General features: G+C 48.1%; 2 protein-coding genes across 3 annotated transcripts in view; one reads left to right on the top strand and one right to left on the bottom strand.

Moving 5' to 3' along the window:
- The window catches only part of RHOBTB3 (Rho related BTB domain containing 3), an 84,526-nt gene extending 83,651 nt beyond the window's left edge, over window positions 1-875 (top strand). The window contains exon 11 of the mRNA XM_027545571.1: window positions 644-875. Within this exon, the coding sequence (XP_027401372.1) occupies window positions 644-745 (102 nt within the window). The 3' untranslated portion in view covers window positions 746-875. The remainder of the gene's footprint in view (window positions 1-643) is intronic.
- Window positions 876-2,148: 1,273 nt separating this feature from the next.
- Window positions 2,149-12,776, bottom strand: GLRX (glutaredoxin). 2 transcript variants are annotated; one of them, XM_027545573.1, is made up of 3 exons: window positions 12,462-12,776; window positions 4,928-5,047; window positions 2,149-3,379 (listed from the first exon to the last, which is right to left on the bottom strand). In XM_027545573.1, exons 1-2 carry the CDS (start codon window positions 12,750-12,752, stop codon window positions 4,934-4,936), a joined length of 405 nt encoding a protein of 134 aa, XP_027401374.1. In that variant the 5' UTR covers window positions 12,753-12,776; the 3' UTR covers window positions 2,149-3,379; window positions 4,928-4,933. The 2 variants fall into 2 exon arrangements, with proteins under 2 accessions (XP_027401374.1, XP_027401373.1); XM_027545572.1 differs by having other exon boundaries at window positions 2,149-3,382; window positions 12,462-12,762.
- Between the last annotated feature and the right edge of the window lie 2,374 nt (window positions 12,777-15,150).

Here is a 15,150-nt window from a genome sequence, read left to right as displayed (position 1 = left end):
CAGATTCTTTTCTGTTCTAGGTTATTCTAAGATGTAGCATTCAGTTTCTTCTGCTATACAGTAGTTCCTTGTTGTTTTTTATGCATAGTAGAGTGTATCTGTTAATCTTAAACTCCTAACTTTGTTGGAGTGTAGACGTCCCTGAGTTTTAGCTGGGCGAGGGGCTTCCCAGCAGGGACACCATTGCCTCGTGTCACCCACAGCTAAGTGGGGCCGGAGACTAAGTTCTGGGTAATGGGATGTGAGAAAAGTGCTGCGTGCATCCCGGGTTGATCCTGACTTCACAGGGCAAGGTCACCTGCCTGCCTCTGAACTGTTAGGAGGGAAAATAAGCTTCTGTCGGAACATGATATTTTGTTACAGCAGTTTAGCTGTGACAGATATCTGTGGGGTACAGGGAACAGGAGATCCAGCTCTGGGTGGAGAGCAGTGGAATCCCAGGATGACAGTGAAGGGAGATCCCAGGAGGAGAGCGGTGTTCGGACTTGGATGGCAACCGGTCCGGACTGGAGCACCAAAAGTCCACGTGTTGAGAGCTTCTGCTGTTGTCTTTTTTTTTTTTAACTTGAGGACAGAGTGCTTAAATGAGCCTGAGTACATGCTTATCTGAAATTTGTCTTGTGCTGACATTTCTGTTCTCCAGGCCACACCCTTGGCTGGTGGAGGAGGTGTGGGCTTGGGCCTGCTCCTGGAAGCTGGAGGTGACCCGTGGATGCAGAAGATGCAGAACCACCCATTTCCATGACAGATTTCTGGGAGATGCCTGGTACCTGTACATAATCCCCGACCACGGGGTGCCTGGGGTTTCCAAGGACTCGTTTGGGACCACCCCTCTGGCAAGCTCCCAGGAAACAGAAGCCAGTTTATGACTCAGAGCCTCTGTTCAGCTTATCTTCTCCTGGGGCCCTTCACCTGATATCCCTTTCCTTACCCAGCTACGTTGGTGTTTCTTAAATGTGTTAAATGTGTTGCTGAGAGATATTCTGCAAAGTACAACCATAACACATCGGAATTGCTCTCAGAGAAGCAGCAGTGAGCAGTAGCTTGAAGTGAGATCTTAGTTCCCTGCCCAGGAATTGAACCTAGGTAACCTAGATGACCTGATCTGCCTCTTGAGAAACCTATATGCAGGTCAGGATGCAACAGTTAGAACTGGACATGGAACAACAGACTGGTTCCAAATAGGAAAAGGAGTACGTCAAGGCTGTATATTGTCACCCTGCTTATTTAACTTAAATGCAGAGTACATCATGAGAAATACTGGGCTGGAAGAAGCACAAGCTGGAATCAAGATTGCTGGGAGAAATATCAATAACCTCAGATATACAGATGACACCACCCTTATGGCAGAAAGTGAAGAGGAACTAAAAAGCCTCTTGATGAAGGTGAAAGAGGAGAGTGAAAAAGTTGGCTTAAAACTCAACATTCAGAAAACGAAGATCATGGCATCCGGTCCCATCACTTCATGGGAAATAGATGGGGAAACAGTGGAAACAGTGTCAGACTTTAGTTTTCTGGGCTCCAAAATCACTACAGATGGTGACTGCAGCCATGAAATTAAAAGACGCTTACTCCTTGGAAGGAAAGTTATGACCAACCTAGATAGCATATTCAAAAGCAGAGATATTACTTTGCCAACAAAGGTCCATCTAGTCAAGGCTATGGTTTTTCCAGTGGTCATGTATGGATGTAAGATTTGGACTGTGAAGAAAGCTGAGCGCTGAAGAATTGATGCTTTTGAACTGTGGTGTTGGAGAAGACTCTTGAGAGTCCCTTGGACTGCAAGGAGATCCAACCAGTCCATTCTGAAGGAGATCAGCCCTGGGATTTCTTTGGAAGGAATGATGCTAAAGCTGAAACTCCAGTACTTTGGCCACCTCATGTGAAGAGTTGACTCATTGGAAAAGAATCTGATGCTGGGAGGGATTGGGGGCAGGAGGAGAAGGGGATGACAGAGGATGAGATGGCTGGATGGCATCACTGACTTGATGGACATGAGTCTGAGTGAACTCCAGGAGTTGGTGATGGACAGGGAGGCCTGGCATGCTGGGATTCATGGGGTCACAAAGAGTCGGACACAACTGAGCGACTGAACTGACTGAACATATGCAAATTATGAAATTTACAAAATCAAACCAACAGTGTATACTCAGTGAAAGACAATAGCATGTGCCTTTATTTATAATGGCAGGGGGGATGGATGTGAAAAAAAAACACCTGAAATTGGTTTATTTTGCATTGATGACACTCCTTAAAGTCTTGAGAATGATGAATTGGGCAAAAATCAGTGTATGATCCATGAGTACTTCTTTAATAGAGAAGAAATTAACCATTCATACTTGCATCTACAGAAAGAAATTAACATTCTTGCAATTCTAGAATCCTTCACAATAAGGAATTCTTAAGTTCTCATAGAGTGAGGGGGGAGAAGGGGAGAGAGAAAATCATCCAGAACAGTGTTTCCCAAATTTGGCTGTTTTCACAGACATTTTTTGCGGGAGGGGGATGCAGGTTTTCTGCGTAACATTTAAATGTTTGTGTGTTCCTTCTGTGTGTCATCTAAACAATATATGCTTGTCCAGGATTCCCTGGACACCGTCTGACCTAACAGCGTTGCCGTATGATCACCGCACCTACATTTAGACCTCTGATCCCTGTAGCACAAAGTGAAGACCAACTGTGCTTAACTTTTCATGTGGTTTCTCTCGGATTGAGAGACAGACAGACAGAACTGTCGAACATTTCCTGTGAATCTGTGAGTTGTCAGGGTTCAGGGCAGTGGTTCACAGCAGTGACTTTCAAAGCAGAAAGGGATGGGGTGGGGTGGAGATGGTGGCCTGGGAAGACACCTTTTGAAAAAGCACATTCAAAATGCCTGTTGATTTCATAATACAAATTCTAGGAAGTCAAACTCAACAAAATAATTTCCAAGCAGTAGCAGAAAACCAACTCTAGCTTCGTGCTTGGGGGCCTGAGATACACTTGGTTGAGAAATACAGGCGTTAGAGGTAGAGGCAGCCCAGCTCAGAAGAGACCCTTGGTAAGAACATGTGCCAAAGAGAAGGATCATCTTTTGGGTCAGTGAGTGAATCCTAAGCATATCTTGTCATGGTCCCTGGGAACCCAAAGGGCCAATCCACAAGAAACCCGAGACATCCGTCAGACCTGTTATTTTGGGCAAGTTGGTCCATTTTTAATACTGAGTCAAAAGAAGCCGTTGACTTCCCTTCCCCATTTATTGCAGTTAAAATATTTCAGAATTTTAAGTAAACGGTTGCTGTAACTGGGTACAGTCACCCCAGGTCCATCCTCCAGGAACTGCTGTCATTATCTGCAATGCCATCCTATCCCCAAGGGGGGATATCAGCCTGGGTCTGCTCTGCTAGGGAAAAAAAAAAAAATACAAAGAATTGGATCTTCTTAGAGCAGGTCCCGTCATTTCTCTTTCATTATCAGAACACTGACTCTTGCCATTTAAACACAGTTGGTTACAGATGGTCTTGAAATGCAAGTTGCCAGTGGAATACTAAGAGCATAATATGCTGAAGGACAATGCAGCTAAAGAGATCTGGCGAATATGGGGGACTCTAACACCCACCCCAACCTAGAGGTCATCGGGGGGATGGCATTTCCCACTTCCCCCGGAAAGGCACAAGTTTTCTTTCATTCTTAATCTAAGCCTGAATTGTTAAAAAAATGTATCGAATAGGAAACATCTGGCACCATGTCGGGTGAGGCCAGAAAGCTAACCCAGACAGACACGGTCTGTTTACTTGCTGGGATAAAGTTGTAGAACTGTAATTCAAGATTTGTAAAACTGTTTGCTTTGAAAGGGATCGCCTGGGCTTTTCAGGCCCTGTGCTTTCACTCCTGTGGCTTTTCTGAGTGATCCCTGCAAACTCTGTGTACTCATTGCTCAGGGGTTAATTATTAATTAGTGGGCAATAAATACCCTTCAAAAAACATTTTAATTGGAACACCCTAAGTTTCTCCTTTAACTTAAAAAAACAGTCTTTCCACGGATGAGTCAGTGGAATTGGCCTGGTTCGAAGCCATCTTGCTCCAACAAGAGCTGCAGGGAGGGGAACCCATCCTTTCCGAAGGATCTGTGACCCTGTGGTTTTCCATTCAAAGATCTCCTTTAGGTTACAACTTTAGAAAACTTTGGCTTGTTATTTGGGAAGCCAGTTGAATTGAATTGGCTTCTCAGGGTGAACATAGGTACAGCAAAAATTACCTTGGTTTCACATTGCATTTAGGAGATTTCAGGCTGCTTCCCATGGCCTGTGAGCTCTGGCCGCTCGCTGCCCACATTTGCTACTATTAATACCTTCCCTTCTCACTGCCCTTCACTCAGTCTGCTCTTGCTTGCTTTCGGTTCCGTGAATATTCCATACTTGTTGTCACCTCAGGACCTTTCTACTCTCTATTCCTTCTGCCTGAAAAGCTCTTCTGCTTCATCATTAGATGGTTGTCTCCTTGTCAATCAGGTCTTGGCTCAGCCAGCCCCTCTGAAAAAGGCCTTTCCTCACCACGTTAGCTCCGTTTGCTCCCTCCCCCTCTGCCATGCTCTATCAGATTACTCACTTGTTTCAGGCATTATTTAACTTGTGTTGGATCAGTCTGTCTCTCTAGAATATAAGTTCCCTATTATCTTTTTGTTCATATCTATATTTCCAATGTCTCATACAGTGTCTGGCCCATAGTAAGTGCTAAATTAATATTTGTTAAATGAAGGTTGAGGGAAAAGCTTTCCTCCCATTGATGCACTTAATCCGTTTGTAAAAGGGAAACTCATACACGACATCACAGTTCCCCAGATCACCGTTTGCCTATCTTGGGTGCCTTGCTTGACTGTAATAAAACACGGCAGTAGAGTCCCACCATCTGTCTGTGTTCCTGGCCCAGAGTCCCACCTGTCACTCACCTGTAATTATTGCAGAGCTCCCATTTGCTTTAGCCGTGTCAACAGTTCCCCTCTCTCGTGCATATTTACTAGATCTGTGCATCCACCTATGCACTCTTGACCGATGAAGACCCGAGGTACCTACGAAAGCAAACGAGCCAGGACATTGAGGGAGCGTCGTTAGGTTAGACGCTTTTATCGTTCTCTGAACGTTCCGCATGGTCTGAAGCTTTTCAAATCACTTTACAATGTCCTCATGTATACTCTTTCAAGTCAGAACTTTATGAGATGCATAACATAATTCACTCAAGAGTGCTTTTAAACCAAGATGCTTTTCAAATGGAATGTTCTGTGTGTGTGAGATTGTCTAACTTGTCAAAATGATTTAAAAATTTCACTCTGCAGGAACACCTTTCCAGGAACGGGTTTTGGTTGGCTGCAGCCAGACCACCCTGATTGAATTCTGGTTTCTCTGCAGCTGGGACCACACGTGAGCCCTTAAACTGAACCACAGCAACCAGGAAGGAGTTTGTTTTTCAGTGCAGCTGGACAAGTATCTCCATCAGTTCTGTCCCTGATTTTTAGACTCAGTTTATGAGAGTTGTCTCTTTCTTGTGAGCCCTGCCCTCAGCTAGGGAAGAGATGATGGTGTCAGAATCGCCTTCTTTGAAATGCCTGGCCCATCATGGGATGAAGTGCCACAGCTCTGGGAGCAAAGCCATGCCTCTGCTTTGGTTTCACAGCTGGCATGGGTGGGTCTTCCAGGGCCAGTCAGACTGACAGTCAGCTCTTTGCACTGAGCACATTCATCTCGAGTCAAGCTCAGGCTCCGTTCCTGCTGCTAGGTAAGGTGCATTCCAGGATTCCAGAGGGCTCTTGGAGGAGAAAGTCCTTTCACTGTGGCTCAGACAAGTTCCAGGCCAAGGGTGTTGCAGAAAGGCTGACTGGCAGTGAAGAAGCCAGCCCAGAACAGGCTCCCTGAGGGGTCAGGAACTAGCGGGTCCTCTCCCAGAACACTAGGAACATACTAGAAGGGGCAGGAGAGGTTAAGAATATTTTCAGAGCTTTTGCTTTTCCTCTGAAGTCACAGTTACTCAGATGCATTTCTTTATTGAGGTATAGTTGACATCCAATATAAGTTTCAGGTGTACAATATGGTTAGTCACAATTTTTATAGATTATATTCCACTTAAAGTTATTATAAAATATACTATATTTTATATAGTAGGCTATACTTGTAGCCTATACTATATAGAAATAGGCTATACTCTCCACGGAGAAGGCAATGGCACCCCACTCCAGTACTCTTGCCTGGAAAATCCCATGGATGGGTCGCTAAGAGTCGGACACAACTGAGAGACTTCACTTCCACTTTTCACTTTCATGCACTGGAGAAGGAAATGGCAACCCACTCCAGTGTTCTTGCCTGGAGAATCCCAGGGATGGTGGAGCCTGATGGGCTGCCGTCATGGGGTCACACAGAGTCGGACACAACTGAAGCGACTTAGCAGCATACTCTCCATATTGTAGACTATATCCCTGTAGTTTACTTTTACATAATAGTTCGACCTCTTAATCTCCTACCCATGCATTGCCTCTCCTCTCTCCTCACTAGTAACCACTGGTTTGTTCTCTGTAAGTTTGTTTCTTTTTTGTTATATTCTCTGTAAGTTTGTTTCTTTTTTGTTATATTCACGAGTTTGTGGTGGTTTTATCAGATTCCACGTATAAGTGATATCATGCAGTGCTTGTCTTTCTCTGACTTGTTTCACTCAGCAGAAGGCCGAGTCCATCCATATTGTTACAAATGGCAAACTTTCATTCTTTGTCCTGACTGAGAAGTATTCCACTGTGTATACACACACCCTGCCCTCTTTATCCATTCATCTGTTCATGGACACACTTAGGTGACTTCTGTATCTTGGAAATTGTAAATAATGCTGCTATGAACACTGGGGTGCATGTTCAGATGAATTTTTTTTTTAAGGGAGAGAGTTGAGAAAAAGGGCTGAAGTATTTCAGGTAAGTCCTACCATATTTCCATTAAGAAGGGGATCTGGGCAGAAGTAGGCTTTACAAATTAAGGCCCCCAGTTGAAAGAAGCCTGCACTACATTGCCTTGGCTACGTCCTGTGTCCCGAGTGGGAGGAGCACACAGGATGGTGTTCCAGTGAGGAAGCCTGGTGGTGCCCTCCTCAGCCACACATGGGGCCACCCACCCCCTGCCCTGCACGCCGTGTGGGAGCTTTGCACGTGGAAGTGACGTCAAGGCCGCCTTTTTTTTTTTTTTAATCTTAACCAGCTGAAAGAATCAGAAACCTAAAGTTTCCCCCCTGGATCCTGGCCATTATTTTAGAGAAAATAAAGCACCTCTCAGATTGTTGGGGGCCATTTGGCTTCTGTCTCTCCAGGAACAGTTGGCTGTGGTCAGTTGCAGTGGTAAAGAATCCTAATGGAATTCTAAATAATTATAACACAGGGCTCCTTCTGTGGAAAGCATTGCCTAAAGGAGTAAAACTCATCTGAGCTTCAAATAAGGAAGCTTTCATTCTTTTCAGTTTTTTTTTCTTTTTGATGTGAACCATCTTTAAAGTCTTTTTTGAATTTGTCACAATATCGCTTCTGTTTTATGTTTTGGTTTTCTGGGCAGGAGGCACGTGGGATCTTAGGTGCCCCACCAGGCATCAAACCCACACCCCCTGCATGAAAGGAAAGTCCCAACCACTGGACTGCCAGGGAAGCCCCATGGAAGGGATGTGTTCATTCTTGAACTTGTTACTTTCAGAAAGAACTGACTGTCACTCCTCCTGTTGCTTGCCCCATCTCCACCTTAGACCACGGGGTCTGGTTAGTTGGCGAGAAGCCCCTGAGGAGAAAGGAGTCCTCCCCTTTGACAGCAGTTCTTAGATCTGAACCATGCGATCCGAACCGTGGTGGGCTTGTTAAAACACAGATTTCTTACTCCTCCCCACCCAACATTTATGATACAGGAGATCTGGGCAGGGGCTCAAGAATGTGCATTCTGACAAGTTCCCAGGTGACTCTCACAGAGCATATTTGCAAACCACGGGTTGGCGCTGAGAGCAGTCCCTTCCTCCCGGGATAACTAACTGAGGCTTTGGAAACCCACAGCTCTACGGCAGCCCCCAGCCCCCGAAAGGCAGGCCCTGAAACACAATCAGATCAGATCATCCGGGCTGTCCCCAGGGCGGAGTTCTGTGCATGCCTTCTGGCACACAAGCTGCTTCTGAGAGCTGAGAGCTGGAAGACCCCATTGCCCTAACACCCCCTCCTCTGAGCTAGGGAACAGTGAAGACCATGGTAAAGCCCATCAAAGATCCAACAAAGGTCCGTCTAGTCAAGGCTATGGTTTTTCCAGTGGTCATGTACGGATGTGAGAGTTGGACTATAAAGAAAGCTGAGCGCCAAAGAATTGATGCTTTTGAACTGTGGTGTTGGAGAAGACTCTTGAGAGTCCCTTGGACTGCAAGGAGATCCAACCAGTCCATCCTAAAGGAGATCAGTCCTGAATATTCATTGGAAGGACTGATGTTGAAGCTGAAACTCCAATACTTTGGCCACCTGATACGAAGAACTGATTCATTTGAAAAGACCCTGATGCTGGGAAAGATTGAAGGCGGGAGAAGGGGACAGCAGAGGATGGGATGGTTGGATGGCATCACCAACTCAATGGACATGAGTCTGGGTAAACTCTGGGAGTTGGTGATGGACAGGAAGGCCTGGCGTGCTGCAGTTCATAGGGTCACAAAGAGTCCGACACGACAGAGCGACTGAACTGAACTGAAAGCCCATCAGTTTTCAGCTCTCAGAGGAAGCTGAACTTGCAGGCCCCACCGGACGGTGTGGGAGGCTGTGGTGGCTGAACAGGAAGCTGCTGATGCAGCTGAGAAGGAAGAGAAGGCTGGGGCTCTGTGCCTCCCCTCCCGGCCCACCCCCTTCTTCGGAGGAACTTGAGTCTGTTACATTAAAGAAGTAGGGAACTGCCACCAGAAAACCCAGCTTGGGAGTTCTGTAGCCCTCCTCCAGGAGCTTTCTCCAGCCCAAACCTCAGCTGGGGTGGCATCTTCTATTTTCTGTACTAAGTCGCTTCAGTCGTTTCCAACTCTGTGCAACCCCGTGGACTGTAGCCTTCCAGGCTCCTCTGTGCATGGGATTCTCCAGGCAAGAATACTGGAGTAGATTGCCATTTCCTTCTCTAGGAGACCTTCCTGACCCAGGGCTCGAACCCACGTCTCTTATGTCTCCTGCATTGGCAGGCGCGTTCTTGACCAGCAGTGCCACCTGTATTGCTCAGAGGCTGCTACTCAGCTGATTGCCAGTCCTCTGCAGCACTTCCTTGGCTGCTCCCTGGTATGGTTCCTTTCTCACCAGAACTACTGCCATAATCTCCAGAGGTCCCCAGCTTCGGTCCTCATCCTGGCCTTCCTGCAGCCTCTTTCCCCACAGCCACTGGAGTGACCCTTTCAAAATCAAGCAGCATCTCATCTCCCATCACATGCCCGCTCCGTGTGCATGTGATGGCATGAACGGCCGACCTGTTCCTCATGATCTCAGACCACACCAGCTCCTAACTCACAATGCTCCACCCACACAGGCCTTCTCGCCAGGCAGGCTTCTACCCCAGGACCTTAGCATTTGCTGTTCCCACTGCCTGGAATGTCCTACACCTACACTCCTGCATGCCTTGCTCCCTCAGTCCCTTTAGATATCTGTAAAACCTGCCAGCTCCATTTAAAACTGTACCTTGCTGCCTACTGCTTACCGCCCTTTCCTACCTGGCTTCTCCATATCACACATCACTTACCACCTTCTAACACACTACTTTATTTATGGCATTTACTAGAATGTAAGTTCCACAAAGGCAGGAATTTTCATTTGCTCTGTTCATGGCAGTATTTCCAGTGTTCAGAAAAGTGCCTAGGACAGCAAGTGCTCAAAAATATTTGTTGCATTCAGCAAAATTATCCTTCAAAAGCAAAGGGGAAAAAGACATCTGTACACAAACAAAAATGAAGCAAATTTGTTGCCCAACGTTCCGCCTTGTGAGGAATGTTCAAAGGCATCCTTCAGAGAGAAGGAGAATGACAGAGGTCAGGAAACTTGGATTTACATAAAGAAAGAACTTTCAGGAAGCATAAGTGAAAGCACTGATCTAGGAGCTGTGGCTAAAGCAAAACCAAAACCAGTGTCTCCAGTTTGGTGGCCTGATTGAAGTCCTATGTTTCCGCAATCAATCAAGTCCCACTGGGCTGCTGCTGTTTGCACAGCACCACAGGCATAGCAAGATAGTGACAGCTCTCAAGGTTTCCAGTCTCTCTGAATAGAAAACCTTCAGCGCTAGGGATGATGAAGTTATATATCCTTAAAGGATTTGTTCTCCCCTTGGAGGAATGCATTCAGGACTCAAGAACCTGTGAAAAGTATCTTGAAAAATTCAAAAACAAACTTTGAAAGATCACTAGAAGAAAGTGTTAGCTTTACAGTGAATGGGGGGGGGGGGGGGGGGCTGTTGTTGAATGGTTGTGTGAAGAGGTTTGTTTTTCCTGCTAGAGTGATAGGTGCTGTAGTTGAAAGATGTGGGTCCCAAACTTTGTTGCAAATTGGAATTACTTTTTTGGTTTTTTGATGGGAGATACATTCTATTTTGACTTCCACATTTTTTGAGGTGTAACTGACAAATCTGTGTGTGTTTAAGGTGTACAATGTCAGGGTTTGATACACAGATACCCTGTGAAATGATTACTGCAGTCAAGTGAATTTACATATCTATTACCTCACAGCTACTATTTGCATGTGTGTGTGGTGAGAACACTTAAGATGTAATCATAGCAAATTGCAAGCCTACATTTCACCCCCAGCACTTACTCCTCTTACAGCTCCATGTTTGTATTTGTGTCCTGGGGATCTTTAAAACTACTGATGCCTGTCTGCCCCCTCTCCTTGGGATTTAATTGGCATGGGGTCTGACTGAGGCATTGGGAGGTGTTTTTTTTTTTTTAAGTTCCCCAGGTGATTCTGGCTTCCCTTGTAGCACACATGGTTGGTAAAGAATCAGCCTGAAATGCAGGAGGCCTGGGTTTGAGTCCTGAGTTGGGAGGATCCCCTGGAGAAGGGAATGGCAACCCACTCCAGTCTTCTGGCCTAGAGAATCCCATGGACAGAGGAGCCTGGCAGGCTACAGTCCATAGAGGTTGCAAGGGTCAGACGCGACTTAAAGACTAAACCACCACCACAGGTGATTCTAATGTACACCACCTGTAAACTGCCCTCCCCGAGGGATCCCTCACATCAGGGGCCACAGCTGTGCCCACACTGCCCTTTGCTGCTTAGGCCCCAAGCAGCCTGACTAGCTGGTGGTCCAGCCAAGCAACAAGAGGCCCTCTCGCCACTGTGTTCTCTACTCCAGGACCTTCCTAAGACCAAGGGTCCTCAGCTCCCAGTGGGGGTCCCTGGAAGCAGTAGGGTTTTGCCTCGCTCTGCACCAGAATGCTGACTTCTGGTTGGAGCAGTGGGGAGAAATGGCCTCCCACGCTTCCCCTTGAGAAGCCAGGAAAAAACACCATCAAATCCAAACTAAACCTCAACTAGGACATGTGCGTCTGCAAACTCTGTACCCTAGAATGTGTGTCCTGAAAGGGAGCTGGTGGGACCTGACTCGGCACCACGCTTCGACCCCGGCACCTGCGCTGATCTGGCAGCCTGGCTGGTTAGCCATCGCACCGGAAGCCCTGGGCGCTAAGGAAGAGGAAGTCCTTTCATACAGAGGAGAGAGGGTGACAGGGGCCCCCGCTGTCTACTCAAAGCAAAAGGGACCATAGAGGTCTCCTCCAGCCTGGTGTTGCAGCCAAGGGGTACCCTGAGGGTCACAGGTGGGGTGACTTGCCAGGATCACACAGCAAGCCACTGTGAGAGCCTGTCCAGAACGCTGGCCTCTGAACTCCCTAACTCGACAGGCCTGAAACTATCCCCTCATTTAGGTCAAGGAGCCACAATAAGTCATTACTTTTTTTTTCCAGTGGGAGGAATGAGATAAGATACGGAAGGAGAAAATGTAAGGTTAAAGAGAACCCAGAGGAAAAGACTGAAGGAGAGCAAATGCCACTGGGCCCTGTGAACCCAGAGGAAAGAGTACTCTGGCTTCTTGCTCAACGGCAGACACAGAGGGCTCACCCGTGGCCCCTCCACCCCTCCTTCCACCGCCCAGCCCTGCAAGATCAGGCTGTCAGTGCTGAAAACAAAGACTGCAGAGCGCTTCTCGGCGGCGGCGATTCCGGGACACAGCTGCCCGCCGGCCCGCCCGCCTTGACGCCCAGCGCGGGTCAGCTGCGCACCCCCGTCCGGTGGGCCGAGGTCCGCTGCCTATTCAAGGAAGCAGCTCTTGTCTCGGGCGCCCTCCCCCGCACCCTCTCAGAGCGACAAAGCCCTAGCGGTGTCCCCGAGGAAGGCACGGGCCACCTCAGTCACAGACAAAGGCATCCGGGAGCCTTCCCTCCCCCCTCCCCCCCAGCCTTTGGGCAGGAGACCCCAGGCTCACCGTTCTGGCTCCGGTGAGCTGCTGCAAGTAATCTTGAATCTCACTGATGTTACCGGCGGCTGTAATATCGACAAATTCCAAAAGCCCTTGTTTGAAGGGCAGTTGGCTGAGAAGCTCCTGAGTCTTTCTGCAGTAGGGGCAGGTGGGCTTGATGAACACGACCACCTTCCCAGGCTGGATCTTGCTGTTGACGAACGCTTGAGCCATGCTGCCTCCCTCCGGGGGGTACACCTCCACTGTAGGTAGAGCTTGAAAGTAAAAGCTGCGGCTGACCGACCAGCTGGCTCTCATTTAAAGGAACCTCCCTGGAGGAGGAGTTTGCCGCCGCGGCGTGCTCGATTTTTAAAGGGCCAGCCCTGAAAGTCATTTCAGTTTGGAGCGATGCACTGGCTAGAGCTTTGGAGCATGAACAGCTACATCCTGGGGTGTCATTGTCCAGCCCTTTCAGGGGCACCCGCTCTGGAGAAGAAAACAGAGCCAGCTCACTCTCTGGAGAAGCTTGAAAGGTGCAGACCAGCTCCAGGGAGGGAGCCCCAGCAGGCAGGCAGGCACCTCTTAGAGTCAGTTCTTATTGTCTCTCAGGCCTTCCCCTGTGGCTCGGCCGGTAAAGAATCTGCTTGCAATGTAGGTAGACCTGGGTTCGATCCCTGGGTTGGGAAGATCCCTTGGAGAAGAGAACAGCGAAGGGAAGGGCTACCCACTCTAGTATTCTGGCCTGGAGAATTCCGTGGACTGCATACTCCTTGGGGTCACAAAGAGTCAGGACTGAGCCACTTTCACTTCACTTATTGTCTCTCAGAGACACGGTTTCTAAAAACACACACAGAATCATTCAAGACGCAGAATAGACTGAAATCTATTTAGAAGTGAAATTCAGATTGTGACTTTGCATCTCATCTTGCCTGCCCTGCTTGTTGTCACTGTTTAATGGAATTGCTCCCCCACCTTCAAACATCTGGAGATTGCACAGAAGAATCTGGCCCTGCGGCCTCTCCCCGAAAAGTCAGGTCACCTTCATGAGAGGCAGCAGCTGGGGCTGAGGTGTGGTGGTCCTTTGGAGGGAGCAGAAGCTGGCTCCCGGCTGGCTCACGCCTTCCAGATACCCGCTCTTCATCCATAAGCTTTTGAGTTTGTGACCCTTGAACAGCAGTTTAGCATGGAGGCAAATTCCAGCACAAACCCTAATTTCAAACTGCAGATCCAGTGAGGGTCTTTTTCTCTGTTTGATCCCTTTGTTGTCACTGTTTGTGAGTCTGAATGGTGTTCAGTTCAGTCGCTCAGTTGTGTCCGACTCTTTGTGACCCCATGGACTGCAGCATGCCAGGCCTCCCTGTCCATCAGCAACTTTACTCAAACTCATGTCCGTTGAGTCGGTGATGCCATCCAACCATCTCATCCTCTGTCGACCCCTTCTCCTCCTGCCTTCAATCTTTCCTAGCATCAGGGTCTTTTCCAATGAGTTGGCTCTTCACATCAAGTGGCCAAAGTATTGGAGTTTCAGCTTCAACATCAGTCCTTCCAATGAATATTCAGGACTGATCTCCTTTAGGATGGACTGGTTGGATCTCCTTGCAGTCCAAGGGACTCTCAAGAGTCTTCTCCAACACCACAGTTCAAAGCATCAATTCTTTGGCGCTCAGCCTTCTTCACAGTCCAACTCTCACATCCATACGTGACCACTGGAAAAACCATAGCCTTGACTAGATGGACCTTTGTTGGCAAAGTAACGTCTCTGCTTTTTAATATGCTCTCTAGGTTGGTTATAGCTTTTCTTCCAAGGAGCAAGCGTCTTTTAATTTCATGGCTGCAGTCACCACCATCTGCAGTGATTTTGGAGCCCCCCAAAATAAAGTCTCTCACTGTTTCCATTGTTTCCCCATCAGTTTGCCATGCAGTGATGGGACCAGATGCCAGCTGTTGTCACTGTTTGCGAGTCTGAGTGGTGTAATATCTCACTTACTTCACATTCACCTGAGTGTTACGACACATTGTAGACCTGCTGCTATGTCCTGTGGGCCCACGCTCCCTTTGTTCTAGGGCCAGTTCTGACCTCTCTGTGTGGTAAGTTAAACAAAACAGGGACAAGCACCTCCTCTAAAAGTGGACTCTCCTTTTCCCCCAGGAAGTTTTACACTGAAACTCGGGCCGCAGGCCGGAGCTGTACACTCAGTGATTGTCACGTCAGAGTCCCAAGCATAGCATGACTATGAGAGAAGGAAAGAAAATGGACTCTTGGAAGCAGCTGTCATTATTCCTAAAATTAAGTGGCCAAACAGAAACCCGGACTGAGTCACAGAGAGGGACTCTAAGTGATGTCTCTGTCCCTGGAAAGAATGTGCTACGGGCATGAGGGCTGAGGCGACTGGTTCTTGTCAGGCTTGGGACTTCCCAGCCCACAGCTTCGTTCTCTCTGGAATAAGCTCCCAGCAGAGTCCTTGTCGTCTGTCTCCATCCCCTTCTTTGCGCTTGGACTCCTGCAGCCAGGCGCCTCCCTGAAGCCCAGGGTCTCCTCAGGGCTCACCCGCCGGAGGGTCCTCCGCTTGCCTTGCACCCGATGTGTTTCCCTCAGGCCCACCCTCCTCTCAGCGTCTGGGGTCACCTCTCCCTGCTCTGCTGGCTCCTTCTCCTCAGCGTGTGACTCAGGGCAAGTCTCTCCCTTGTTTCAAACCACCACCTTCTTTCTCCTTAA

Source organism: Bos indicus x Bos taurus, chromosome 7 (assembly GCF_003369695.1).
Source record: "Bos indicus x Bos taurus breed Angus x Brahman F1 hybrid chromosome 7, Bos_hybrid_MaternalHap_v2.0, whole genome shotgun sequence".
In the NCBI taxonomy this organism is placed as follows: Eukaryota; Metazoa; Chordata; class Mammalia; order Artiodactyla; family Bovidae; genus Bos; species Bos indicus x Bos taurus.
The sequence above is the reverse complement of the archived record's forward strand: the minus strand, read 5'-3'. Positions and strand labels throughout refer to the sequence as shown.

Bases quoted from the DNA above. Each gene is read 5' to 3' on its own strand.
- GLRX (XM_027545573.1), bottom strand. From the start codon at position 12,752: ATGAGAGCCAGCTGGTCGGTCAGCCGCAGCTTTTACTTTCAAGCTCTA. The intron at 5,048-12,461 runs GTGAGCCTGGGG...TTGCTTTCGTAG, and splicing joins AGCTCACCGGAGCCAGAACG to GTACCTCGGGTCTTCATCGG.